Source organism: Pelodiscus sinensis, unplaced genomic scaffold (genome assembly GCF_049634645.1).
Source record: "Pelodiscus sinensis isolate JC-2024 unplaced genomic scaffold, ASM4963464v1 ctg34, whole genome shotgun sequence".
Classification (NCBI taxonomy): domain Eukaryota; kingdom Metazoa; phylum Chordata; order Testudines; family Trionychidae; genus Pelodiscus; species Pelodiscus sinensis.
In genome coordinates this window covers 3,123,283-3,149,787 of record NW_027465849.1, presented here as the reverse complement: position 1 = coordinate 3,149,787, position 26,505 = coordinate 3,123,283, and the positions used below count along the sequence as shown (strand labels likewise).

Sequence of the window (26,505 nt, the reverse complement as noted above, 5' to 3'; positions counted from 1 at the left end):
CCCCTGCCCCGCCCCCCATCGCCCCCCCGCGCGGAGCCGCCAGTGCCGGCGCTGAATGGAAACCGAAAGTGGCTGGAGCGAGGAATCGAAACGAGGCGGAGGCGGCTCCGGCTCGGCCGCTATAAAGGGAGCGGAGCGCCCCGGGCTGCCTGCTTCGCCGGGACCCTGCTGGACAGCGCCGCCGGGACCAGCGCCCCTGAGGTGGGAGCCAGCCAGCGCCTGGTGCTGCCTCTGGCGGGGCGGTGGGGACTAGTGGTTAGAGGGGCTCTGGGAGCCGGGGTGCCTGGGTTCTGCCTCTGGCGGGGCGGTGGGGACTAGTGGTTAGAGGGGCCTGGGAGCCGGGGTGCCTGGGTTCTGCCTCTGGCGGGGCGGTGGGGACTAGTGGTTAGAGGGGCCTGGGAGCCGGGGTGCCTGGGTTCTGCCTCTGGCAGGGCAGTGGGGACTAGTGGTTAGAGGGGGCTCTGGGAGCCGGGGTACCTGGGTTCTGCCTCTGGCAGGGCAGTGGGGACTAGTGGTTAGAGGGGCTCTGGGAGCCGGGGTGCCTGGGTTCTGCCTCTGGCAGGGCAGTGGGGACTAGTGGTTAGAGGGGCCTGGGAGCCGGGGTACCTGGGTTCTGCCTCTGGCAGGGCAGTGGGGACTAGTGGTTAGAGGGGGCTCTGGGAGCCGGGGTGCCTGGGTTCTGCCTCTGGCGGGGCGGTGGGGACTAGTGGTTAGAGGGGCCTGGGAGCCGGGGTGTCTGGGTTCTGCCTCTGGCGGGGCGGTGGGGACTAGTGGTTAGAGGGGGCTCTGGGAGCCGGGGTGCCTGGGTTCTGCCTCTGGCGGGGCGGTGGGGACTAGTGGTTAGAGGGGCCTGGGAGCCGGGGTACCTGGGTTCTGCCTCTGGCAGGGCAGTGGGGACTAGTGGTTAGAGGGGGCTCTGGGAGCCGGGGTGCCTGGGTTCTGCCTCTGGCGGGGCGGTGGGGACTAGTGGTTAGAGGGGGCTCTGGGAGCCGGGGTGCCTGGGTTCTGCCTCTGGCGGGGCGGTGGGGACTAGTGGTTAGAGGGGGCTCTGGGAGCCGGGGTGCCTGGGTTCTGCCTCTGGCGGGGCGGTGGGGACTAGTGGTTAGAGGGGCCTGGGAGCCGGGGTGCCTGGGTTCTGCCTCTGGCGGGGCGGTGGGGACTAGTGGTTAGAGGGGCTCTGGGAGCCGGGGTGCCTGGGTTCTGCCTCTGGCGGGGCGGTGGGGACTAGTGGTTAGAGGGGCTCTGGGAGCCGGGGTGTCTGGGTTCTGCCTCTGGCGGGGCGGTGGGGACTAGTGGTTAGAGGGGCTCTGGGAGCCGGGGTGCCTGGGTTCTGCCTCTGGCGGGGCGGTGGGGACTAGTGGTTAGAGGGGCTCTGGGAGCCGGGGTGCCTGGGTTCTGCCTCTGGCGGGGCGGTGGGGACTAGTGGTTAGAGGGGCTCTGGGAGCCGGGGTGCCTGGGTTCTGCCTCTGGCGGGGCGGTGGGGACTAGTGGTTAGAGGGGCCCTGGGAGCCGGGGTGCCTGGGTTCTGCCTCTGGCGGGGTGGTGGGGACTAGTGGTTAGAGGGAGCTCTGGGAGCCGGGGTACCTGGGTTCTGCCTCTGGCGGGGCGGTGGGGACTAGTGGTTAGAGGGGCTCTGGGAGCCGGGGTGCCTGGGTTCTGCCTCTGGCGGGGCGGTGGGGTCGGGCGCTCACAGCAGCGGGTGCGCGGGGGGGGGGGTCTCTGGGTTCCACCCCTGGTTTTTCCAGGGCTCGCCGGATGCCCTCACCCATCTAGGCAGGGGCTGGCCATGTGTCAGGGCCCCCTGCCAGCTGGGGAGGGCTTTGGGGGGCAGGGGCCGCTCTGCCAGAGCTCCCCGGGGTCTTGCAGCCCTATGCCCCCACTGCCAACCCGGGGGATGGTCTGGCTTGTATCCCTGTGTCTCACGCGCTTCTCTCGTCTGTTCCGCAGGTTTCCCCATGGCTGCGACCCAGGCCAGGAGGTGAGTGCTGGGGAGGGGGCAGTGGGGGCTCCCTCGGCGAGGCCAGGCCGAGCCAGGACCCCTCCGTGTGGGGCGGGGCCGCGGGGGGAAGCAGCTGGCGGGCAGGACCTGGCCCTGGGAGGTGGGATAACTGGCCAGGCAGACGGTGCCTTTCTCCTTGGCTGACCCCTCAGGACGGTTTGGGGCGCACCACACTGGGGTAAGGCCCCACCCCTCTGGCCAGGGGCCCTTCCGGCAGAGCCGACCACAGCCAAGGGCCCTGCAGCCTGGCTCCTGCCCTCCCACAGTGCCCAGGGATCCACCCCCCGGCTGGCACACAGAGGCTGGGGATCCCCTCCCTGCCCTGCCTGGCTCCCAGCCATCCGGGGACCTGTCTTGGAGGAACAGGCCTGGTTCCCTTAGGAACCTCGTGTCGGCCTCGGCCTTCCCACCGCTCTCCGGCAGGGTGTCCGGGCGCTTGTGGGCTTGTTAGCGCTGGACCAGCTGCCTGTGAACGGGCTTCGGTGCCGCCTCGTGCCTGGGCTGCAGGAAGGAGCAGCCGCTTCCTACTTTGCCGTGTCCAGCACCAGCCGGATTTCAGGGCTTCGTCTCTCCTCCCACGGCCGTGGGTCCCTCCCCCTCCTCCCCGGTGCCTCCTCCTCTGCGCCATCTCCAATTCCGGCTGCTCTTCCCAGTGCTGGGGCCGGCACGTCGGCAGGGGGGATGGCCAGGCCCCTTGATGTTTTCTGTCCCATTCGCTTGCCCTTTCCTAAGGGCTCCCCCGCCCCCCGTTGCTGCTCTGACGGTCTCTGCCCGGTGCGCGGCTCCTTTCGGAGACCTGGCCGCCGTGCCGCCAAGGTCTCTCACGTCTCAGACCCCACCCCCAGCTAAGAGTCGCTCCCGGCACTGAGTGCCAGACTGACACACCTGGGGTCTCCTCCTGCCTGGGAGTGGGGTCTAGTGGTCAGAGCGGGGGGGGGGGGGGGAACCAGGAGGGTGCCCTGCTGTGTGGATGCCCTGTCCAAGTCTCTCGCTCATGCCCCAGCCCTCTTGCCCGCGTTGGGCTCAGGTTCCCGCTGCGGTGTGAGCCGGGAGCCGTCACTGCCGTGCGGGAAAAGGCTGGTCCCGGCAGAGCAGCGGGAGGGAGATGGTGGTTTTCCTGCTGTGCATGGCAGGGAGGCCGATCCCTCCCGCTAGGGCTGGCACATGCTCTAGCCACACCCTTCCCCCCCAACCGCGGCCCTTCCTCCTACCCACCCGCCTTGCACCCAACTGTACGTATAATACGAAGGGGACTCAATTAGCTGCCACCACTCCGGGGATCTGGGAGTCTCTGTGGATAGTTCTCTGGGAGCACCCCCCCGTGCAGCAGCTGTCGAAGCAAACAGGATGGCGGGAACCCTTAAAGGGATCGGGCATAAACCCGGGGACAGCTTCTGGCCTCTCCCTCAGCCCAGGGGCGCCCGCATCTCGGCTGCTGCGTCCAGAGGTGGTCGGCTCGTCCCAGAAAAGCCCCTGTGGCAGTGGAAAAGGGTCAGAGAGGGCACCGGCGCCGCTGAGGGGTGGGAGGGGTCCCCGTCCGAAGAGAGGTGAGACGGGGGCGCCAGCTGAGAGAAGAGGAGCTGAAGGGGGGTAGGATAGAGCGGGGGTGGCCAACCGGCGGCTCTTAGGGTTACGGCTCGTTCGGAGCCGCGCTCACGGCCGCCCTGCGCACGCGCCCCAGCGCCTGGAGGGAGAGGTGCGTGGCTGCGGCAGCGGCTCCGGTGAGACCCAGGCATTGGGTTAAGGGGGGCAGGAGTGGAGCTGAGGGTGCCTGGCTCTGGGGGAGGGGCATTGGGTTGGGGGCGGCTGGGGGTGCCTGGCTCTGGGGGAGGAGAGGGGCATTGGGTTAGAGTGGGGGGGCTGGCTCTGGGGGAGGGGAGGGGCATTGGGTTGGGGGCGGCTGGGGGTGCCTGGCTCTGGGGGAGGAGAGGGGCATTGGGTTAGAGTGGGGGTGCCTGGCTCTGGGGGAGGGGAGGGCCATTGGGTTGGGGGGAGGCTGGGGGTGCCTGGCTCTTGGGGAGGGGAGGGGCATTGGGTTAGAGTGGGGAGGGCTGGGGGGGGCCTGGCTCTGGGGGAGGGGAGGGGCATTGGATTAGAGTGGGGGGGGCTGGCTCTGGGGGAGGGGAGGGGCATTGGGTTGGGGGAGGCTGGGGGTGCCTGGCTCTGGGGGAGGGGAGGGGCATTGGGTTAGAGTGGGGGGGGGGGCTGGCTCTGGGGAAGGGGAGGGGCATTGGGTTGGGGGGAGGCTGGGGGTGCCTGGCTCTGGGGAAGGGGAGGGGCATTGGGTTGGGGGGAGGCTGGGGGTGCCTGGCTCTGGGGGAGGGGAGGGGCATTGGATTAGAGGGGGGGGCTGGCACCTTAAACTCAAAGCCTTTGTGGCTACAGAATAAGGCAGCAAACACAAGTGTCCTATTTAAATTCCAAGGCAAAAAAAGAATCAGTTTGTGTCTGGTTTACAGCCCCCCCCCCCCCCCCCGCATTATGACGGCCTGAATTGCGACCCCCCGCACTTCCCACACTTTTGTAAGGGCGGAAGGGGCCCGGCCCCCCCGATTTACGCCCTCAGCCCACATGTACGACGGCGCACGGCACCTGTTGCCACGACTTGCGACGCTTCCCCAGGAACCAATCGCGTCACTTTCCTCACTCTATTTCCTGTACTATCTACACTTACAGATCTATACAAATAAACATATCAAATGTGGCTCTTTGCAATCTATCCACAGCTGCTTTGGCTTCGTGCCTGACTGGTTAGCCACCCCTGTGATAGAGTCGATAAAATCAGGATTAGAGTGGAAAAATGATTGTGGAAAAGTGATTTACTTATTCCCGCAATATAAGAACGAGGGCTCACCAAATGAAATGAATAGTCAGCAGGTTTAAGACAAACAACAGGAAGTTTTTCTCTCACTCAGTGCAGTGTCAACCTGTGGAACTCCTCGCCAGAGGATGTGGTGAAGGCCAGGACTTTAACACGGTTCAAAAAAGAGCAAGATAAATTCCTGGGGGTTATGTCAATCAGTGGCTATTAGCCAGGATGGGTAGGAAAGGTGTCCCCAGCCTCTGTTTGCCTGGAAGTGGGTGACAGGGGAGGGACCGTGTGAGGATCCCCTGTTGTGATCCCTCCCTCTGGGGCATCTGGCATTGGCCACTGTAGGCAGACAGGATGATGTGCCTTTGGTCTGTTCTTACGTTCTGGACCCTTATTCACCCTCCCTCCCCGGGAGCTCCCTGGCCCCCCAACTTCCAGAAAAGGCTGGAGGAGGGGTGAAGAACCCCCTTGCCCCAAATAGGGTTAAAATTGCATCCCCTCCCACGTGGGCTCTGGAGACAGGGAAGGGGAGGGAAGGCTTGTGGGGTAGCGGTGCCCTCTGCTGGCCAGAGGGGAGGGTGGCCCATGGAGGGGCGGGGCCTGATGGACCCGTGGGCACCCACTGGTGGGAGGACAAGCAGCAACTGGGGGCCAGGGTGTGTTTAAGATGACGCATGATCACCAGATGCTGCCTCAGTGACCCCTCCCATCAGCGGGGGATTGGATACAGGGGTAGATGGGCCCTTGGGGCTGATCCAGGGGCAGCAGGGTGGGATACCAGGGTAGATGGGCCCTTGGGGCTGACCCAGGGGCAGGGAGGAGACGGGATACCAGGGTAGATGGGCCCTTGGGGCTGATCCAGGGGCAGGGAGGAGACGGGATACCAGGGTAGATGGGACCTTGGGGCTGACCCAGGGACAGGGAGGAGGCGGGATACCAGGGTAGATGGGCCCTTGGGGCTGACCCAGGGGCAGGGAGGAGACGGGATACCAGGGTAGATGGGCCCTTGGGGCTGACCCAGGGGCAGGGAGGAGGCGGGATACCAGGGTAGATGGGCCCTTGGGGCTGACCCAGGGGCAGGGAGGAGGCGGGATACCAGGGTAGATGGGCCCTTGGGGCTGACCCAGGGGCAGGGAGGAGGCGGGATACCAGGGTAGATGGGCCCTTGGGGCTGACCCAGGGGCAGGGAGGAGGCGGGATACCAGGGTAGATGGCCCTTGGGGCTGACCCAGGAGCAGGGAGGAGGCGGGATACCAGGGTAGATGGGCCCTTGGGGCTGACCCAGGGGCAGGGAGGAGGCGGGATACCAGGGTAGATGGGCCCTTGGGGCTGACCCAGGGGCAGGGAGGAGGCGGGATACCAGGGTAGATGGGCCCTTGGGGCTGACCCAGGGGCAGGGAGGAGGCGGGATACCAGGGTAGATGGCCCTTGGGGCTGACCCAGGGGCAGGGAGGAGGCGGGATACCAGGGTAGATGGGCCCTTGGGGCTGACCCAGGGGCAGGGAGGAGACGGGATACCAGGGTAGATGGGCCCTTGGGGCTGACCCAGGGGCAGGGAGGAGGCGGGATACCAGGGTAGATGGGCCCTTGGGGCTGACCCAGGGACAGGGAGGAGGCGGGATACCAGGGTAGATGGGCCCTTGGGGCTGACCCAGGGGCAGGGAGGAGACGGGATACCAGGGTAGATGGGCCCTTGGGGCTGACCCAGGGGCAGGGAGGAGGCGGGATACCAGGGTAGATGGGCCCTTGGGGCTGACCCAGGGGCAGGGAGGAGGCGGGATACCAGGGTAGATGGGCCCTTGGGGCTGACCCAGGGGCAGGGAGGAGGCGGGATACCAGGGTAGATGGGCCCTTGGGGCTGACCCAGGGGCAGGGAGGAGGCGGGATACCAGGGTAGATGGGCCCTTGGGGCTGACCCAGGGGCAGGGAGGAGGCGGGATACCAGGGTAGATGGCCCTTGGGGCTGACCCAGGGGCAGGGAGGAGGCGGGATACCAGGGTAGATGGGCCCTTGGGGCTGACCCAGGGGCAGGGAGGAGGCGGGATACCAGGGTAGATGGCCCTTGGGGCTGACCCAGGGGCAGGGAGGAGGCGGGATACCAGGGTAGATGGGCCCTTGGGGCTGACCCAGGGGCAGGGAGGAGGCGGGATACCAGGGTAGATGGCCCTTGGGGCTGACCCAGGGGCAGGGAGGAGACGGGATACCAGGGTAGATGGGCCCTTGGGGCTGACCCAGGGGCAGGGAGGAGGCGGGATACCGGGGTAGATGGGCCCTTGAGGCTGACCCAGGGGCAGGGAGGAGGCGGGATACCAGGGTAGATGGCCCTTGGGGCTGACCCAGGGGCAGGGAGGAGGCGGGATACCAGGGTAGATGGCCCTTGGGGCTGACCCAGGGGCAGGGAGGAGGCGGGATACCAGGGTAGATGGGCCCTTGGGGCTGACCCAGGGGCAGGGAGGAGACGGGATACCAGGGTAGATGGGCCCTTGGGGCTGACCCAGGGGCAGGGAGGAGGCGGGATACCAGGGTAGATGGGCCCTTGGGGCTGACCCAGGGGCAGGGAGGAGGCGGGATACCAGGGTAGATGGGCCCTTGGGGCTGACCCAGGGGCAGGGAGGAGGCGGGATACCAGGGTAGATGGGCCCTTGGGGCTGACCCAGGGGCAGGGAGGAGGCGGGATACCAGGGTAGATGGCCCTTGGGGCTGACCCAGGGGCAGGGAGGAGGCGGGATACCAGGGTAGATGGGCCCTTGGGGCTGACCCAGGGGCAGGGAGGAGGCGGGATACCAGGGTAGATGGCCCTTGGGGCTGACCCAGGGGCAGGGAGGAGGCGGGATACCAGGGTAGATGGGCCCTTGGGGCTGACCCAGGGGCAGGGAGGAGGCGGGATACCAGGGTAGATGGCCCTTGGGGCTGACCCAGGGGCAGGGAGGAGACGGGATACCAGGGTAGATGGGCCCTTGGGGCTGACCCAGGGGCAGGGAGGAGGCGGGATACCGGGGTAGATGGGCCCTTGAGGCTGACCCAGGAGCAGGGAGGAGGCGGGATACCAGGGTAGATGGGCCCTTGGGGCTGACCCAGGGGCAGGGAGGAGGCGGGATACCAGGGTAGATGGCCCTTGGGGCTGACCCAGGGGCAGGGAGGAGGCGGGATACCAGGGTAGATGGGCCCTTGGGGCTGACCCAGGGGCAGGGAGGAGACGGGATACCAGGGTAGATGGGCCCTTGGGGCTGACCCAGGGGCAGGGAGGAGGCGGGATACCAGGGTAGATGGGCCCTTGGGGCTGACCCAGGGGCAGGGAGGAGACGGGATACCAGGGTAGATGGGCCCTTGGGGCTGACCCAGGGTCAGGGAGGAGGCGGGATACCAGGGTAGATGGGCCCTTGAGGCTGACCCAGGGGCAGGGAGGAGGCAGGATACCAGGGTAGATGGGCCCTTGAGGCTGACCCAGGGGCAGGGAGGAGGCGGGATACCAGGGTAGATGGGCCCTTGGGGCTGACCCAGGGGCAGGGAGGAGGCGGGATACCAGGGTAGATGGGCCCTTGGGGCTGACCCAGGGGCAGGGAGGAGGCGGGATACCAGGGTAGATGGGCCCTTGAGGCTGACCCAGGGGCAGGGAGGAGGCGGGATACCAGGGTAGATGGGCCCTTGGGGCTGACCCAGGGGCAGGGAGGAGGCGGGATACCAGGGTAGATGGGCCCTTGGGGCTGACCCAGGGGCAGGGAGGAGGCGGGATACCAGGGTAGATGGGCCCTTGGGGCTGACCCAGGGGCAGGGAGGAGGCGGGATACCAGGGTAGATGGGCCCTTGAGGCTGACCCAGGGGCAGGGAGGAGGCGGGATACCAGGGTAGATGGCCCTTGGGGCTGACCCAGGGGCAGGGAGGAGGCGGGATACCAGGGTAGATGGGCCCTTGGGGCTGACCCAGGGGCAGGGAGGAGGCGGGATACCAGGGTAGATGGGCCCTTGGGGCTGACCCAGGGGCAGGGAGGAGGCGGGATACCAGGGTAGATGGCCCTTGGGGCTGACCCAGGGGCAGGGAGGAAGTGGGTTACTGCAGTAGATGGGCCTGTGTGTTGGGAGATTTATCCTGGTGAGTGATGTTTCTTCCCCCCCTTCCCCCCGCAGGAGGGGGTTCCGACAGAAGCCCCCCCCATTCCTGAAATACCTGCAGAGCATCCTGCGCAAGTACCCAGATGGGGGACAGATTCTGAAGGTGAGTCCTGGGCCGGGGGATTCATGGCAGGGACTCCCCCCCCCTCTCTAACCACTAGGCCTCACTCCTCTCCCTGAGACTGGGAGAGAGACCCGCCATCCCAGCTCCCCTTCTCAGTGTGTGCCCAGGCTGGGGGGGGGGGGGGAATGGGCCCGGGGGGTTTGCGCTGACGGGCCCTGTCTCCCCTCCCCAGGAGCTGATCCAGAACGCGGATGATGCGGGGGCCACGGAGGTGATCTTCCTGTGTGACGAGCGCAGCTACGGGACCCACAGCCTGGCTGAGGAGGGGCTGCAGCGAGCGCAGGGTATGGGGGGGGCAGGCTACAGGCTGGGGGAAGGGATCTGTGATGGGTGGGGAGACCTGGGGGGCATGGCAGGGCTGGAGGGGCAAGGAGAGGGTCGGGGACGGGCTAGCAAACCGAGGGTCCCACGTCTCCTGCAGCGTCCACAGGGACTGGGGGCCTGTGCCTCACAGGGGCTAGTGTTGGGGGGCAGGGGATCAGGCGGGGCTCCGCCCTCACGCATGCTCTGCCTCCAGGCCCGGCGCTGGTGGCCTACAATGATGGGATCTTCTCGGAGGCCGACTGGGACGGGATCCAGAGCACGGGCGACAGCCACAAACTGCGCGACCCCGGCACCGTCGGCCGCTTCGGCCTGGGCTTCAACTCCGTCTATCACCTGACAGGTGAGGCCCGCCGGGACCCCGCCCCCGGAGGGCCGGGTGGCCGGAGGGGGCGGAGCTTGGGTCCCCACGGGGGCTCCCCGTCGCTTACCCCCGCCCCCCTCTCGCTGCAGATCTGCCGGCGGTGCTGAGCGGGCCCTGGCTGGGTGTGCTGGACCCGCAGCGGGCGGCGCTCCTGGACGGCGGGCAGCAGTGGCACTTGGAGGAGGCAGCCGAGCTGGGCGACCAGTTTGCCCCCTTCTGGGGGGCGCTGGAGGCCATGGGACACGGCAAGGGGGCCCCGGCGGATGGCCAGTTCCCCGGCACCCTCTTCCGCTTCCCGCTGCGCCAGGAGCTCTCCGGCATCTCGGACAACCTGTACAGCCCTGAGCGGGTGCAGCAGCTCTTCCAGGCCTTCCTCCACGACGCCCCCACCTGCCTCCTCTTCCTCCGCCACGTCCGGCGCCTGGCCCTGAAGACGGTGGACGCCCAGGGGGCTACCACGGAGCTGCTGGAGGCCACGGCCACCCCGCGCCCACTCAACGGGCCAGCCTTGGTCCAGGATGAGGTGGCCACAGCGGCATTATCCGCCGCGGCCTCCATAAAAGCTGTCGGGGTGCGGGGCGCGGCCGCCGAGGGGGCGGCGGAGCGCGAGTGGCTGGTGGTCACGGCCACGCCGACCGGAGACGCCTTCCCAGAGCTGGCGGAGCTGGCTGATGTGCTGGGGAGCTTGCCCAGCGTGGCCTTGGCGTACCCGTTGCATGGCAGCTGTGCCGGGCATCTCTGCTGCTTCCTGCCGCTGCCAGCCACGGAGGAGAACGCCACGGGGCTGCCTCTGCACATCAATGCCCCCTTCCACCTGACGGACGACCGGCGCCACGTCCAGTGGGCTGAAGAAGACGGCGGACGGGACCACGCCGCCCGGTGGAATCAGCTGCTGATGGAAGAGCTACTACCGCTCGCCTACCGCCAGGCCGTGGCGGTGGCGGCACGTTGTCCCGGCGACCCGTACGGCACCTGGCCCGACCCGGAGCTGAGCCGGCACCAGCAGCGCTACCGGAGCCTGGTGCAACGGATCTGCCAGCAGCTGTGGGGCATGGAAATCTTGGTGCCAGCCGGCAAACCCGGCCCGCGCCGGCTGCGAGCTGCAGCTGCCCTTTTCCTGCCGCAGAGCGGAGCCACCGAGGCCACGCTGCGGGTGCTGGCAGCTGCCCTGCTGCAGGCGGGCGAGCCGCTGGTGCTGGTGCCAGCCCACGTGCGCCAGGCGCTGGCTGCGGGCGGCCCCGCGGTGACGGAGGCCACGCCGGCCTACGTGCGCAAGGTCCTGGGGCGCACGGGGCCTGCCGGCGGCTCGGCTGACAGGCGGCTGCTGCTGGAGTACGTGGCCGGAGACAGGCACTACCGGGAGCTGGCAGGGCTGGAGCTGCTGCCACGTGCCGACGGGGGCTTTGCCTGCTTTGGGGGCGCCGGTGGCACGGTCTATGCTGACAGCAAGGCCTTCCCCAGGTGAGCGAGCCCCTGGCCCCCCGTCCCTCCACCCCCCTCCCGGGGTAGAAGCTGCCTGGGGAGAGCAGCTCTGGTCACTCACAGCACCTGGGCCCGGCAGGGCGGGGCAACGCCGGTTCTGTGAGCCGAGGGGACCCAGTTCCCACCAGGGCCCCCTGGGATGAGGAACCCGCTGCCTCTCCCAACCAGCCAGCCCCGTGCGGAGACCCGGCACCCTGGGATCGGACGGGCGCTGGCGCCCCCTAGAGGGGAGAGGCCCCGGGCCCCATTCCCTGCCCCCTGAGCCAGCCCTGCTCTGGGATCGGACGGGCGCTGGCGCCCCCTAGAGGGGAGAGGCCCCGGGCCCCATTCCCTGCCCCCTGAGCCAGCCCTGCTCTGGGATCGGACGGGCGCTGGCGCCCCCGAGAGGGGAGAGGCCCCGGGCCCCATTCCCTGCCCCCTGAGCCAGCCCTGCTCTGGGATCGGACGGGAGCTGGCGCCCCCTAGAGGGGAGAGGCCCCGGGCCCCATTCCCTGCCCCCCGAGCCAGCCCTGCTCTGGGATCGGACGGGCGCTGGCGCCCCCGAGAGGGGAGAGGCCCCGGGCCTCATTCCCTGCCTCCTGAGCCAGCCCTGCTCTGGGATCGGACGGGAGCTGGCGCCCCCGAGAGGGGAGAGGCCCCGGGCCCCATTCCCTGCCTCCCAAGCCAGCCCTGCTCTGGGATCGGACGGGCGCTGGCGCCCCCGAGAGGGGAGAGGCCCCGGGCCCCATTCCCTGCCCCCTGAGCCAGCCCTGCTCTGGGATCGGACGGGAGCTGGCGCCCCCGAGAGGGGAGAGGCCCCAGGCCCCATTCCCTGCCTCCCGAGCCAGCCCTGCTCTGGGATCGGACGGGAGCTGGCGCCCCCGAGAGGGGAGAGGCCCCGGGCCCCATTCCCTGCCTCCCGAGCCAGCCCTGCTCTGGGATCGGACGGGCGCTGGCGCCCCCGAGAGGGGAGAGGCCCCGGGCCCCATTCCCTGCCTCCCGAGCCAGCCCTGCTCTGGGATCGGACGGGCGCTGGCGCCCCCGAGAGGGGAGAGGCCCCAGGCCCCATTCCCTGCCTCCCGAGCCAGCCCTGCTCTGGGATCGGACGGGCGCTGGCGCCCCCGAGAGGGGAGAGGCCCCAGGCCCCATTCCTGCCCCCCGTGCCAGCCCTACCCTGGGATCAGACGGGAGCTGGCGCCCCCGAGAGGGGAGAGGCCCCGGGCCCCATTCCCTGCCTCCCGAGCCAGCCCTGCTCTGGGATCGGACGGGAGCTGGCGCCCCCATGAGGGGAGAGGCCCTGGATCCCCATTCCTGCCCCCCGTGCCAGCCCTACCCTGGGATCAGACGGGAGCTGGCGCCCCCGAGAGGGGAGAGGTCCCGGGCCCCATTCCTGCCCCCCGTGCCAGCCCTACCCTGGGATCAGACGAGCGCTGGCGCCCCCTAGAGGGGAGAGGCCCCGGGCCCCATTCCTGCCCCCCGTGCCAGCCCTACCCTGGGATCAGACGAGCGCTGGCGCCCCCTAGAGGGGAGAGGTCCCGGGCCCCATTCCTGCCCCCCGTGCCAGCCTTGCCATCTGACCTCTCTGAATTCCTGCTTTCCAGGACCCTGTTGCCTGGCCTGGCTGAGAGTTTTCTACCAGAGGATCTGAGCCCCGGCCTGCTGAGCCACCTGCACCAGATGGCAGCGCAGGGTAAGTGGCGACCGACCGTCCGTCCTGGGGGCCCATCTCTGTTCATGGGGTAACAGGCATGTTGCTGTTACCCAGCCCCCACCCCTCCACCCCAGAGGCAGTCGCATCTCCGCTCCGGGCGAGATAGCCCCATATTACCAGCCTCCTGTGCCTCGTGTCCCAGCACTGGGACATACACCCCGGAGGGGCCGCATCTCTGTCCCCTTATAGCCACCCCCGTGGCTGATGGCCCTGTAATCTGAGTGCTTGGGTGGCCACCCAGGAGAGATTCAGCTGCGTGGAAGAGTGCCCACAGCCGGCAGCATGTGTTTCTATGGGGGGTGCACATCTGCCCCTGCTTTGGTGCACAGACCAACATTGATTCTGCACAGAGATAGGAAATGTTAGAGGGCCCATTGCCTGTGTCCCACCCCAGAGGTGGCTGCGTTTCCAGCAGACTGTGTTACGCCGCTGTGCGATGGCCTGGGGGACTGGGCGGCCGTGTGGTTCTGGTCCGGTCGCCATCCTGGATCTCTCTGGTTCTTGCAGGGCTCTTCAGGAACCTCGTCTCTCTGGACCCAGCCGTCATTAAGGAGAAGCTGAAAGACGCCCTCCCCGCAGCCTGGTTCAAATCCAGCTCTGCCCACATCAGCTGGTCCCCGGGCGGCCACCCCCGCCAGCCTCCCCGCCAGTGGCTGGCTGTTTTCTGGGACTATCTACAGCACCATGTGCACTCCCTGGCAGCGTTTGAGGGCCACCCGCTCATCCCTCTCAGACCCCCGCGCCAGGGCGCCGGTAGCATCCAGCTGGCGCGTCTCTCTCCCGCACCCACGCTGCTGTTCCAGACCTGGGACGGGCGCAGCCTGGCGGAGGAGGAATGTGGCATCCTGGAGGCTTTGGGCTGCACGGTGATCCGCAGCTGGGACTCGGCGCTCTGGCACCGCCAACTGACCGACTACGTCCTGGCGCCCACGGCCGGCAACGCGCTGAGAGCCTTCGGCCACCTGGGCGTGGCCGCCGTGGCTGCCCAGCTGGGCTCCCTGTCCCCAGACCGACACCGGATCCTCCGCCAATTTCTGTCGCAGGTGTCCGCTTCCGACCTCTCCGGCCGGGCTGCCGAAGTGCTGGGCAGCTTGCCCATCTTCCAGAAGATGCCGTCCCTCTCGCCGCCTTGCCCAGCTGGGTTGGTGCCAGCCGGCAGCTCCCAAGCTTTGGAGAAGAGCACGGTGCCGGGGGTCCCTGAAGACTTGGTGCTGCCGGAGACGGTGCTGCGGTGCCGGGACGAGGCGGACCGCCGGCTTTTGCTGCCGAGCCGGGGGAGGCTGCTTGGCGCAGGGGAGCTGGCGCTGCTGGCGGTGCAGGCGGTGAAGAAGGGGAAGTACGCCAGGCGGGCGCCGGAGGCCGAGCGGCTCCTGCTGTGGGTGCTGCAGCACGGGGATACCCTGTTCGGACAGAGCAAGAAACTGAAGGCTCTATGCGAGGAGCTGGCCTTCATGGACCGCGGCGGGAGCTTGGCACGTGCCAGTGAACTCTTTGACCCCGAAAACAGGCTTTTCCGGGCCTTGCTGGGCCCCCAGTGCTTCCCACCCATGGCTTTCCGGGCGACGGCCGTGCTCCGGACCCTCCGTGCCCTGGGGCTGAAGACCAGCGACACGGCCATCACGCCCGAGCACGTGCTAGAGGCCGCCCGGGACGTGGGCCGGCTCCAGCAGGCCAAGGACGCCTCCAGGGCCACAGCCAAATCCCAAACGTTGATCGAGCTGTGCAACCAGACCTCGGCGCTGGCCCGCTTCTGCCAGAAGAAGCTGCAGGTGCTGCGGAACCTGGCCTGGGTGCCCGCCACCGACCCCATCGAGCTGCAGCCGGCCGGCCCTTTCCTTGCCCCGGAGAGGCTGCGATCGGCTTGTCACGCCAGCCTGGCAGGGCTGGCCATGCCGCTGACGGACGCCTTCCAGAAGCAGGCTGAGGAGAAGCTGGGACTGTCCCGGCTGCCCCCCGCCGAGAAAGTGCTGACGAACCTGCGGCTCTTGGCACAGAGGGACCGGCGCAAGGACCTCCGGACGCTGGGATCACAGCTCCATGACATCTACCAGCACATGCAGCAGAATCTGCAGCAGTTTCAGGGGGCGTCGTCCAGTGTTGTCGTCTGGACCGGCGATGGATTCTCCCTCCCCGCCGAGGTGGTGCTGGCCTACCCAGAGGGCCTGGACTTGAGCTGCATGGTGCCAAGGGTCCCCCAGGAATTCCTGCCTTACCGCCAGCTCTTCCTGACCTGGGGCGTGCGGGATACGGTGGGGGAGCAGGAGCTGAACCAGGCGCTGCGCCGGCTGGGGGAGGAGATCGATGGCCGCGCCGGGGGTGGCACTGAGGCGGAGCTGAGGCTGGCAGTGGCCATCCTAGACTGGCTGAAAAGCAAGGGGCACCGCGGTGACGGAAACCTGCCAGTACCGGTGCAGGCTCCAGGAGGATCCGGCTTTGCCCTGCGTCCAGCCTCGTCGGCCCTGTATTGTGACATTGACCGAGCCAGCCTGGTGGATCTGGAGGGCGAAGACGCTGAGTTGGCCGTGGTGCACGAGGCGGTGCCACCAGCGACGGCCACTTTCCTGGGTGTGGCACTGCTGAGTACCCGGGTGCTGCAGCCGCAGCTGTTTGAGCCGTGGGGGCCCTCGGAGCCCATCACCACACGCATCTGGAACATCCTGCGGGAATACACCGAAGAGGCCGACCTCTTCAAAGAGCTGGTCCAGAACGCGGAGGATGCAGGTGCCCGGGAATGCTCTTTTCTGCTGGATCTGCGGCACCATGGGGGCAGCACGGATGGGCTGCTGGATCCCGGCATGGCCGCCTGCCACGGCCCGGCTCTGTGGTCCTACAACGATGCAGCCTTCACCCAGGAAGACTTGGTCAACATCATCCGGGTGGGAGCGGCCACCAAAGAAAGCCAAGAGGGCAAGATCGGGAAGTTCGGCTTGGGCTTCAACACCGTTTACCACGTGACCGATGTGCCCTCGGTGCTGAGCGGCACCAGCCTCTTGATCTTCGACCCCAACGTCACCCACCTGCGCAAGCACATCCCCAACCCGGCCTGCCCTGGGATCCGGCTGGACTTGCGCCAGCGCCCGGCCACGTTGAGCACCTTTGCCAATCAGTTCCGGCCTTACCGGGGCTTGTTTGGGTTCCAAACCCAGGAGCCGTTCGACTTCCCGGGGACGCTCTTTCGCCTGCCTTTCCGCACCGAAGAGGAGGCTCGGGAGTCACGGATCACCCAGGTGGCTTTCGGCATCGACCGGGTCGAGAGGCTCCGGAGCGGCTTCCGGGATTTCTGCCACATCTTGCTGCTCTTCCTACGGGGGGTGGAGAAGGTGTCACTGAAGCTTCTTCCCAATGAGGCTCCCTCCCCAGAGGCCACCCAGTCCCTGGCCATGCTGGACCGGACGCGGATCAAGAGCCTTGAGGATGCTGGAGACTCGAGGGCAGGCCAGTCCAGCATCGAACAGCTGACGGTACAATGGGCGTCGAACCTCACCATCCGCTGCTACCTGGTGCACACCTGCTCGGGCACTAGAGCGTCCCTGGTTCTGTTTCAGCAGGGGATGCGTGATGGGACCCGGCCCTCGTCCCCTAGAGCTGGAGTGGCTCTGCCGCTTGCCCCCACCAAGCCAGGAAAGTGGGCTCCACGCTTAGATGACTTTGAAGGGCATGTCTTCTGCTTCCTGCCCCTGCCCATCACCTCTGGACTCCCCATGCACCTGCACGGAGCCTTCGCTGTCCTTTCCAATCGCAAAGGACTATGGGACACCACGGCCAAGGGCGAGTGGAACTTGGCGTTGCTGCGCGACGCGGTGCCGGCTGCCTGGCTCCGAGCGTTGAGCCTGCTCCGAGAGATGCACCAGGAGGGTGAGCTGGAGAACTACGAATACCACACCTTCTGGCCAGACATCAGCAAGGTCAGGTATCCCTTCAACGAGGCTGTGAAGGCCTTCTACCAAGAGCTGGCCACCAGGCAGGACCTGGCGCTGTTCTCCAATGGCCGGCAATGGTGCGCCAGAGACAACGCCTGCTTCCTAGACTCCGCCATCACCCATAACCCCCAGGTGGGAGAGGCAGCCACCAGGGTCTTTGCCAACTTGCTGCCGGAGCCCTTCTTGGCTGTGTCACTGCCAAAGTGGGTGAGATCTAGCTTCCAAGAGAGCAGTCATGGCGATGCCTTGCTGCCCAACACCTATGCCTGGGCCAGGTTCTACCAGGAGATCGTCTTTGCCAACATGGCCAGGCTGGACGCACCTGACCGCGACGCCTTGATTCTCCACGCCCTGGACATGCGTGATGCTGCAGTGGAGCAGCTGCTGGTCTCTGCCTCCTGCATCCCCACCGCCCCCCGGGGGCAGCTGCAGTTCGTCGGGAAGCTGGTGCATCCCCATGGCAGAGTGGCCCCGCTGTACGACCCCCAGGAGGGGCGCTTCCCCAGCGGGACTGGCTTCCTGAGGCCGGAGAGGCTGCTGCGGCTGGAGGGCCTGGGCATGGCCAAGGACGTGGTGCCGATGACCGAGCTGATGGAGCGGACCCGCACCGTGCAGGCCCTCTGGCAGCGTGACCGACAGCAGGGCTGCCGGAGAATCTGCCGCATCCTGGAGCTGCTGGAGCAGCTGTTGGAACGGGGTTCGGACAACACCGCCCAAGTGGCCTTCCGTGCCATACCCTTCCTGCCGGCCGCCTTGCCCGGTGCCCGCCGTGAGCTCTGCCGGCCCACCGACCTCTACCATGACAAGCACTGGGGCCTGGTGGGGCTGATCCAACCTGTCCTGGCCAGCGAGGACCTGGGAAAGGACTGCAGGTTCTCCAAGGCAGTCCAGGACTTCCTGGGGCTGAACCGCAAGCCGCCCGCTGGCACGGTGCTGCAGCAGCTGGCGGAGGCCTGCCAAGGCTCCAACGCCCTGCCCAAGCCGCAGCTGCAGGAGATGGCACGGCAGTGTTACGCCTACCTGGACAAACTGCTGGGGCAGCAGCCCACGTGCAAGGAGGAGGTAGCTAAGAAGGCGGCAGCATTTCCCTTTGTCCTGGTGGGGGCGCTCTTTGTGCCAGTGAAGGCGGTGGCCTGGGCGCTGTCGTTCGAGGCCTCCCCGTATCTCCACCAGCTACCCCAGGAGTATGGGGGGTTCAAGGCGCTGTGGGAGTGCGTGGGACTGCGGGAGACCTTCGCCTTGGAGAGCTACGCGGGGGTGCTCCGGGAGCTGGCCGGGAAGACCGCCGGGCGGAGTTTGTCTCCAGGAGAGCTGCAGCTGGCACTGAGGCTGGTGACCATCGGGCTGATGGAGGCTTTGCCAGAGGGGCAGCTGGTGGGGGCGTATGAAGCTCAAGGCATCTTCTTCCCAGATCAAGGGGACGTCCTGTGCCCGGTGGCCAAGTTGCACTTCAATGACACGCCCTGGCTGCCCCGGGAGGAGGGGACGCCCTTGTGCCATGGCCGGATCGCCCGGGAGGTAGCACTGCGCTACGGCGTGCCCACTACGAGGCACCGGGCCCTGGCCCAGGGGAAGATCCAGGGGCTGGAGCTGGCGCCGTGGGCGTCGGAGTTCGGGGCCCGGGAGGAGCTGACCGTGCGGCTGCAGAACATCCTGCGGGAATACTCCTCTTCCTCCCGCGACGTGCTGAAGGAGCTGCTGCAGAACGCCGACGATGCCGGTGCCAGCCAGATCCACTTCGTCTGGGACCGCCGCCACCATCCCGCCCATCGCGTCTTCTCCGAGGAGTGGGGCGGCCTCCAAGGCCCCGCCCTCTGCATCTACAACGACAAGCCCCTGACGCAGCAGGACATCGAGGGCATCCAGCGGCTGGGCGTGGGGGGCAAAGGGGGCCGGCAGGACAAGACGGGCAAGTACGGCCTGGGTTTCAACTCTGTCTTCCACCTGACTGACTGCCCCACCTTTGTGACGGGCGACAGCGCCCTGGGCGTCTTCGACCCCCATCTCCGCTATGTGCCCACAGCCACCGAGCAGTACCCGGGTGCCATGTTCAGCATCAACGGGAACTTCAAGAAGACCTTCCCCGATGTCTATGCCACCTTCCTGCCCAACCTCTTCGACCTGAGCCAAGGGGTGCTCTTTAGGCTGCCGCTGCGCACGGCGGAGGGCGCGGCTAGCTCCCGGGTGTGCCCGCGGGCGATCCGCGAAGAAGACCTGGAGCAGATGCAGGAGGCGCTGGCATCAGAGGCCGACAGCCTGGTGTTGTTCCTTCGCCATCTGAGGACCATCATCTTCTCCGAGATCACCGAGGACGGGAAGCCGCCGCGGGAGCTGCTGCGGGTGGAGACGGAGATGGAGCAAGGCAACGAGGTGCTGAGAAAGGAGTTCCAAGGCCGGTTGAGCCGCATGGCTGTTCTAGGCAGCGAGGAGGCCACACCGGTGAGGGTGGTCTACACCATGAAGATCAACCGTGGCTGCTCTGTGCCTCCAACCAGCTGGGCAGTCGTGTGGCAGGCAGGGCTGGATGATGCCGCCCAAAAGGAGTCTCCAGACCCAGAGCGCCTACCATACGGCGCGGTGGCTGCCTGCCTGGATTCATTTCTGCCTGGCAGGGCCTTCTGCACCCTGCCGCTGCCGCTGGAGACCGGCCTGCCTGTCCACATCAATGGCAACTTCTTGGTGGACTCGGCTCGCCGCGATCTGTGCAAGGAGGACGGGGGGAGCCGGAAGACGGCCTGGAATGGCTTCCTGATGCAGCGGCTGCTGGCGCCGCTCTACTGCCGGCTGCTGGATTGGCTGCAGAAGAAGCTGGGGGAGGCGCCGCGCTTCAGGACGCTGGAGGCCTGCTGGATGACGCTGCAGCCGAGATATCTCAGGTACTTCCCAGCCGTGACGGAGGGCGTGCTCCCCTCCTGGCACCAGCTGGTCAGGCGGGTCTACGAGCTAATCGCTGAGACACAGCAGCCGTTGATCCCCGTGTACCAGACAGAGAACGTCCGCCACCATGTGAGCCTCGTGCAGACGGTGAGCATCACGTGGACTGCACCCGGGAGGGCCCCCCTGCTCCAAGAGCCCTTCTTCCTGCAGGAGGAAGTTCATGACTCCATGAGCCATGTCCTCCAAAGACTGGAGATGAAGCTTGTCCCGGCCTTCCAGGCCCTCTGGCAGATCCATGACCAGTTTGCCAAGGCGGGCGTGACGGTCTTGACCTTGAATCCCGGGTCTCTCTGCTGCTTTCTCAAAGCGCTGCCTCTGCAGCTGCCCTGCCGGGTCTCCAAGACACCCCTGCAGGACAAGTCCAGCTGCTCCCTCCTGCTGGAATTCTGCCTGCAGGAACTGCAGGAAGGGAATGTTGGGGATCTGCAGGGGCTGCCGCTCGCCGTGACCCACGACGACATGCTGCGGCAGTTCAGGGCCCAGGAGCCGGTGTACCAGAGCAGCGCCCACCGCCTCTTCCCGCGACAGCGTCACCAATTCCTCGCCAACGACGTCCGCCACGAGCCGCTGTTGTTCAAGGCTGGCTTCCTGATGAAGTTCACCTTGCAGGAGGCGGCCAGGTTCGTCCAGGAGGTCCTGGCGCAGCCGGACTGGGAGGCCCAGTCGGAAGAGGCCCAGGAGTGGGTGAAGGAGGTGTGGGAGCTCTTTAACCGCATGATCTACAAGGCCAACAAGCCCAAAGAAGAAGCCATAACCGAGGCCTTCAAAGAGCTGGTCTCTCTCTTCAAGGACTGGGCCATCCTCCCTGTCTGCAGCAACCAGCCTGGAGACAAGCATCTGCTTCCTCTGGCCTCCCTGCCCACCATCATCCAGGGGTACATCAGCGACATGGAAAAATCCCTGGGCAAGCTGGGCTTTACCAGACTGAATACCCGGATGATCCCCCACGAGCTCGTGTTCCACTGCCTCCGCCCATTCCTGCTGCAGACGCAGGACCCCGTTTCGGTGCTGAAGCAGCTGGCCACTCGGGCGAGCCTCCGCTGGTGTGAGCTGAAGTCTTATGAGACCATTGGGCTGTTGAGGTTCCTCACAGAGAATGTGGAGAAGCTGGCGCACGACCAGCTGGACCAGCTCCGGTCCCTGCCCTTGTTCCAAACGCATCAGGGGACGTGGGTGGCGTTGGCCTCTTACCGCCACGTCTACATCCTAGAGACCAAGATCTCCAAGCTCCCCGAGGGCTTCCAGGCCTTGTACCAGCTGGACCAGCAGACGGTCTTGCTCCAGGACAACGAGCTCCAACGGGAGCTCGCCAAGTATCTTGGCTTCGGCACTTTGAATGACCTGCAGCAATTCACCTGCCATCTCCTGCCCCAGCTGCCCCAGCTGCCGGTCTCCCAGCTGCTTGACGCTTTGAGGCTGCTCTTCATCATCCAAAACCAATACTGGAAGGAGTACGGGGCGGAGAAGGAGAAAATCGTCTCAACCTTCAGGCCCATCAGCTTTATCCGGGACCAGCAGGGGATCCTGCGCCCAGCTTCCTATTTCTACGACGGAGAGGTGCAGCTCTTCCAGACGCTGCGTCTGGATGCCAAGTTCGTGCCCGACACGTTCTTCAAGGAGGTGGGAGGGAGCAGGTCCACGGTGAACACCTTCCTGCATGACGTGGGCATGAAGCGGGAGGTCTCCGAGGACGACTTCGTGGAGTTTGCCACGCGGATCGAGCGGCAGGCGTGGCAGGACGGGGCGGCCTCCGGCGACCTCCCCGCCCAGCGGAACGCGCTCCTGCTCCATCTATTGTCCCAGTCCAGCGACTCCTGGTCAGACTGTTTCCTGGAGAGAGTCTCCTCCATCCGCTTTCTCACCCCGCAGCGCGTGCCGGCCGATCTGGGGGACTTCCATCCACCCTGCGTCCTTCACACCCAGCCCGTGGCCACCAAGGGCGCTCTGGTGGTACCACGGCATGAGGATATGGCCCTGGTGTGGACGTCTGCCGTGATCCTGGACCTGGTGGGAGTCTTCTTATTGAAGGAAGCCCAGTCCGTGCTGGAGCGTCTTGGAGTGCTGCAGACCATGCCGGCCTCGGTGGTGCTGGACAACCTGAAGAACGTGTGCCAGGCACGGTGCAAGACCAAGCACGAGCAGAAAACCCGGACCAAGGTCTTCATCAAGACGTATGGCTACCTAGAGCGTGACTTGCGCGGCTTTAAGGCCGACTGCCTCGCAGGGCTGCCGGTGGTGCTGGTGAAAGACGAGCAGGTGGCGGAGGCCGGCCAGGTGGTCTTCTCCTTGCGGGATGAGCTGGAGTTGCGGCCCTACCTCTACACCATATCCCCGCTCGTGGTGGTCTACAATGAGCTGCTGCAAAAGCTGGGTGTAGAGCAGGAGCCTTCCGTCCGGCACTACGCCGGGGTGCTGAGCCGGATCCACCGGGAGACCCAAGACAAGGAAACGCTGCAGCCCAACCTCATTAAAACCATCTGCCGGGCTACCCAGCATCTCTTCCAGCTGCTCGTCCAGGGAAAGCGGACTTCTCTGGGGTGGAAGAACTGCACCTGCCCTGCACCGATGGAAAGCTGTACCACTCCAGCAGCCTGGTCTTCAACAACTGTGCATCTACCAAAATGAGCCAAGCCTTGGCGTGCGAGTTCCGGTTCCTGGTGGACCTCTCCAGCTGCTACCTGCCCTCTTGGGACTATAATCCCTGGAAACTGATGCAGCAGCTGCCCCAGTCCCTGAGGCCCCAGTTCCTGTCGGAGATCACGGAGCGGCGGCTGGAGGAGGACTCTCTCAAGCTGTGCCATTATGGGGAGTTCTGCGAGAGCCGGAATCAACTCCAAGAGGTCCTTGTGTCTCCCGACTTCCAGGAGGGCTTGGCGGCACTGCTGAGGTGGCAGAGACTGGATGAGAAGGAAGAGAGGGAGGCGGCCTGGGGGGAGCGGGAGGTGGCTTTCTCTGCCGAGCGTCTGGAGGTGGTGTGCTGTGAGAAGATCCAGACAGTGATGGTGCATCGCGGGGAGCGGCTGAAGGGGACCCAGAACTTCCGGGTTGTCCACGTGGTCGAAGATGCCGACGGGAAGCGCCGGGTCTATCTGATGCACCAGAAGAGCATGGACTCGCATCTGTTGGTCAGGATCTGGAGCAGCCTTGCCAACGAGGTGAACAGCATTCTGGGAGGCGTGCTGCGTTGGATGTCCACGCAGATCCTCATGCAGATGTTGGCCTGCAAGGACCCCTGTGATGTGCTCAGCGTGCTAGAGGATAATGGGGTGCCCTTGCAACCCAGCATCCACCCTGATGCCTACGCCCTGCCCAGCCCCGGTACGGAGATCCCCGAGGAGTGGTACGACAGCCTGGACATGAGCATCCTCAACACCTTCGCCCCGGGTGACTACGTGGGTTACCTGGACCCGGCAGCGCCCACGGAGCGCTACCTGTACGCCAGAGTGCTGGAGGTCCTTCTGGATGGAGCGGTGCCCATGTACCGCATCGACCTGGGCGCCGAGCGCCACAAGGAGGTAAGCGCCAACGACCTATATCAGTTCCGGAGGAGCCAGCTGAAGGGCCGCAGCCAGGCGCTGGTGCCAGTGCCGGACCAGCAGCGGCAGAAGGAGAGGCGGGAGGCCTGGTACCGCCAGTCCCTGGGACAGGTGAAGGAGGAGGTGGACACCTGCCTGGCCAAGATCTGGGAGCTGCCCAAGGAGGAGCGGCAGAAGGCGATCCGGCGGCTCTACCTGCGCTACCACCCTGACAAGAACGTGGGGCAGGAAGAGCTCGCCAACAAGGTCTGCAAGTACCTGCGGGAGAGGATCCAGGAGCTCGAGACGGGCAGAAAGCCCCGGCCAGCGGGTGCCCACCGCAGCCCCCAGACCTCAGGGGGCAGGGGCCATCCCTGTGGCCACCAGGATTTCTCGTGGCAGGAGTGGGACGGGCAGGCCCGGCACCACAGGCAGAGTCACCGGGAGTTCGCTAGACAAAGGGGGCATGCTTTCCACTACGATTTCTGGTCATATCACCGGGCCAAGGCCAAGCGGCGTCCCCAGGCCGAGGAGGCCAGGCGCTGGCTCCGGCAGGCCCAGAGCGACCTGCAGGCTGCTGGCCATGACGTAGGACGGGCCTGCACCAACTGGGTCTTCTACAAGGTCCACCGTGCCGTGGAGAAAGCCCTGGCGGCTGCCTTGTACGACCGGGGGCAGCGCTTCGAGCGGGAGCAGCCGCTGGCCGCGCTGGCGGAGAAGGTGGCCACCGATGAGGCTGAGCTGGCGGGGCTGCCGGCACAGGTGGCCGAGCTGCGCCGCCACAGGGTGGACGACAAGACCACGCAGTATCCCAGCTACCACACCCCGCCCACCATCCCCAGCGAGGCCTTCCCGGCCGGAGAGGAGCAGGAGGTGCTGCGGCTGGCACGGGGCGTGCTGGAGGTGGTGCAGGCCTACATCGCCCGGCACTGAGGGCTGGGGATGGCGCCATGGGGAGGCTGCTGCTCTGCCCAGCAAGAGCACCCCCTGGGAGAGCCACCAGGCACGGCGCCTCTGGACTCCGCTCCCCCTCCTCCCCCTGGTGGAGCCACTAGGGACTGCCCCGCCTGGGACCAGCGCCCCCTGTGGGAAGCCACTGGCGACTGCCCCACCTGGGACCAGCGCCCCCTGTGGGGAGCCATTGGCGACTGCCCCGCCTGGGACCAGCGCCCCCTGTGGGGAGCCACTGGCGACTGCCCCGCCTGGGACCAGCGCCCCCTGTGGGAAGCCACTGGCGACTGCCCCGCCTGGGACCAGCGCTCCCTGTGGGAAGCCACTGGCGACTGCCCCGCCTGGGACCAGCGCCCCCTGTGGGAAGCCACTGGCGACTGCCCCGCCTGGGACCAGCGCCCCCTGTGGGAAACCACTGGCGACTGCCCCGCCTGGGATCAGCGCCCCCTGTGGGAAGCCACTGGCGACTGCCCCGCCTGGGACCAGCGCCCCCTGGGGGGAGCTACCGGGCACTGCACCACTGGAACCAGCACCTACTTCTGCTCGCAATGAGGCCCCCTCTCTGGAAACCTTTCTTCTCCAGTGGCGGACAGTGGCAGTGGGGGCTAGGGCCAAGGGGCCGCTGTGGGTGGGGGTTTAGCATGAGGTTGATGCTGTGATGGCTGGTGGGAAGCTGCCCGGAGTGTGGCTTAACCCTCTTCCCCCAGCCTGCTGTTTGCCTCCTCGGGGGCCAGGTCCTGGAAGGCGTGGGGCCAGCCCTTTCTTCCCCTGGTGAGGGCCACTAGGGAGCAGAGTCCTACCCTCTGCTGGAGGGGATGAGCCCTGGTCTCTGTGGGTGGGTGGGCTCCAGCTACCCATCCCCTTCTCCCACCAGCGTCCCTTCCCTGAGGCTGTCAGGCACCGAACGGGGCTGCCAGGACGGGGGTCTACCCACTTCCGCTCCAGCTGTGGGGCAGGTCATAATACCTAGAACTCGCTGTGTGGCCAGGGGGCAGCGAATGGGGCTGGGGGCCTTTCCCCTCTAGGGGGCACTAGCTCCCAGCTGGTCCAGGGCAGAGGCCAGGGGAATTGTTTGTGTTGTGTGGCTAGAATATGGCCACGTTGATGCCCTGTTACAACCGCTGTTGTATGTTACAGCACCTCTTGTCCTGTGCGTGTCCAGGGAGCTGTTTATAAACGGTGTACAAATCGCTAGTTACGACTGTGCCTTTCTTACGCGGGTCTCGTGTTTTTATGGGAAGTCGTGAGCTTTGGCGCTGAGATTCTATTTCAAACGTTTGCCGTGGGCAGCCACCGGCTGGGGCCTTGTGCACACAAGTTGAACACAAGAACTGGCCTGACCATGGGCCTCGGGCGGGGCCAATCCTCATCCAATGAACTTTCCGGCAAACATCAGACCAGCACGGGAGCAAATGGCGCCTACCCCTAAACAACCGAGTCCTGCCCTGACCGGCCACTTGCCCGTGTGACCCCAACTTGTGACTGTATTTTCCACAGCGAGAACAAGGGGATTCCTTCCACCTGGCAAACGATAAAAAGGCCCTAGACACCCTCCATTTTGTCTAAAAACTTGCAAGCCCTTAGCTCCAACCTGAAGTGCGACGGCCGGGGGGGGGAGGCAGTCTGTGGCCCCTTGAGGTTTTGGGTGGGGCCCGGCAGATATTTTATTCACCATCGCCCGTGCCCAGGGTGGCCTGATTCTGCTGGGTTTCAGCCATGTCGTTTTTCCCCCCTACCGGGATCACAAAAGTGACACGCACATCAAACCAAGGCCCGTGAAATGAGATGATAGATTTATAGAATCCTAGAGGTCATCAAGTCCAGACCCCTGCCCTCACAGCCGGGCCAAGCCCCATCTAGACAATCCCCTTCTCCCCCCAGGCAATTTATTCCAGTGTTGAACCACCCTGACAATCAGGAAGTTTTTCCGACTGTCCAACGTCAACCGCCCTTGCTGTAACTTAAGCCCATTGTGTCTTGGCCGTGTGTGATATTCGCACACAACATCGACTGCCAGCCAAGTGGTCCCCCTGTAACCAATCCAAGCTCTGCCAAGGCTCAAGGAGAACCCCTCTCTCCACCCCCCGCACTGTTAGGCACGCAAGCACAGTGAGCGAAACTACCCTCTCCTGGGAGATTCTCTTGGTCGCAACAACCTTGCGGCCTACTGAGATGAAGGAGGGCCTCTCTTGGGGTCCCATCGCTAGTCCAGGTTGCCCCTCCCTGTTCTAAACAAAGGACCGAAGGACTCGTCCAAGCTGTGGGTGGCTTCCTGAGATTT

The 26,505-nt window shown here is 66.2% G+C and overlaps 1 protein-coding gene across 1 annotated transcript; it reads left to right on the top strand.

Annotated features, from left to right (window-relative positions):
- The first annotated feature begins 73 nt into the window (after window positions 1-73).
- On the top strand, window positions 74-25,413 carry LOC142823782 (sacsin-like). Its single transcript, XM_075915160.1, is given in 9 exon segments — window positions 74-201; window positions 1,948-1,978; window positions 8,936-9,023; window positions 9,217-9,328; window positions 9,562-9,708; window positions 9,819-11,190; window positions 12,792-12,880; window positions 13,409-22,267; window positions 22,270-25,413. Coding segments are annotated over 8 exon segments (12,627 nt in total). The 5' UTR covers window positions 74-201; window positions 1,948-1,955; the 3' UTR covers window positions 24,207-25,413.
- Window positions 25,414-26,505: the final 1,092 nt, after the last annotated feature.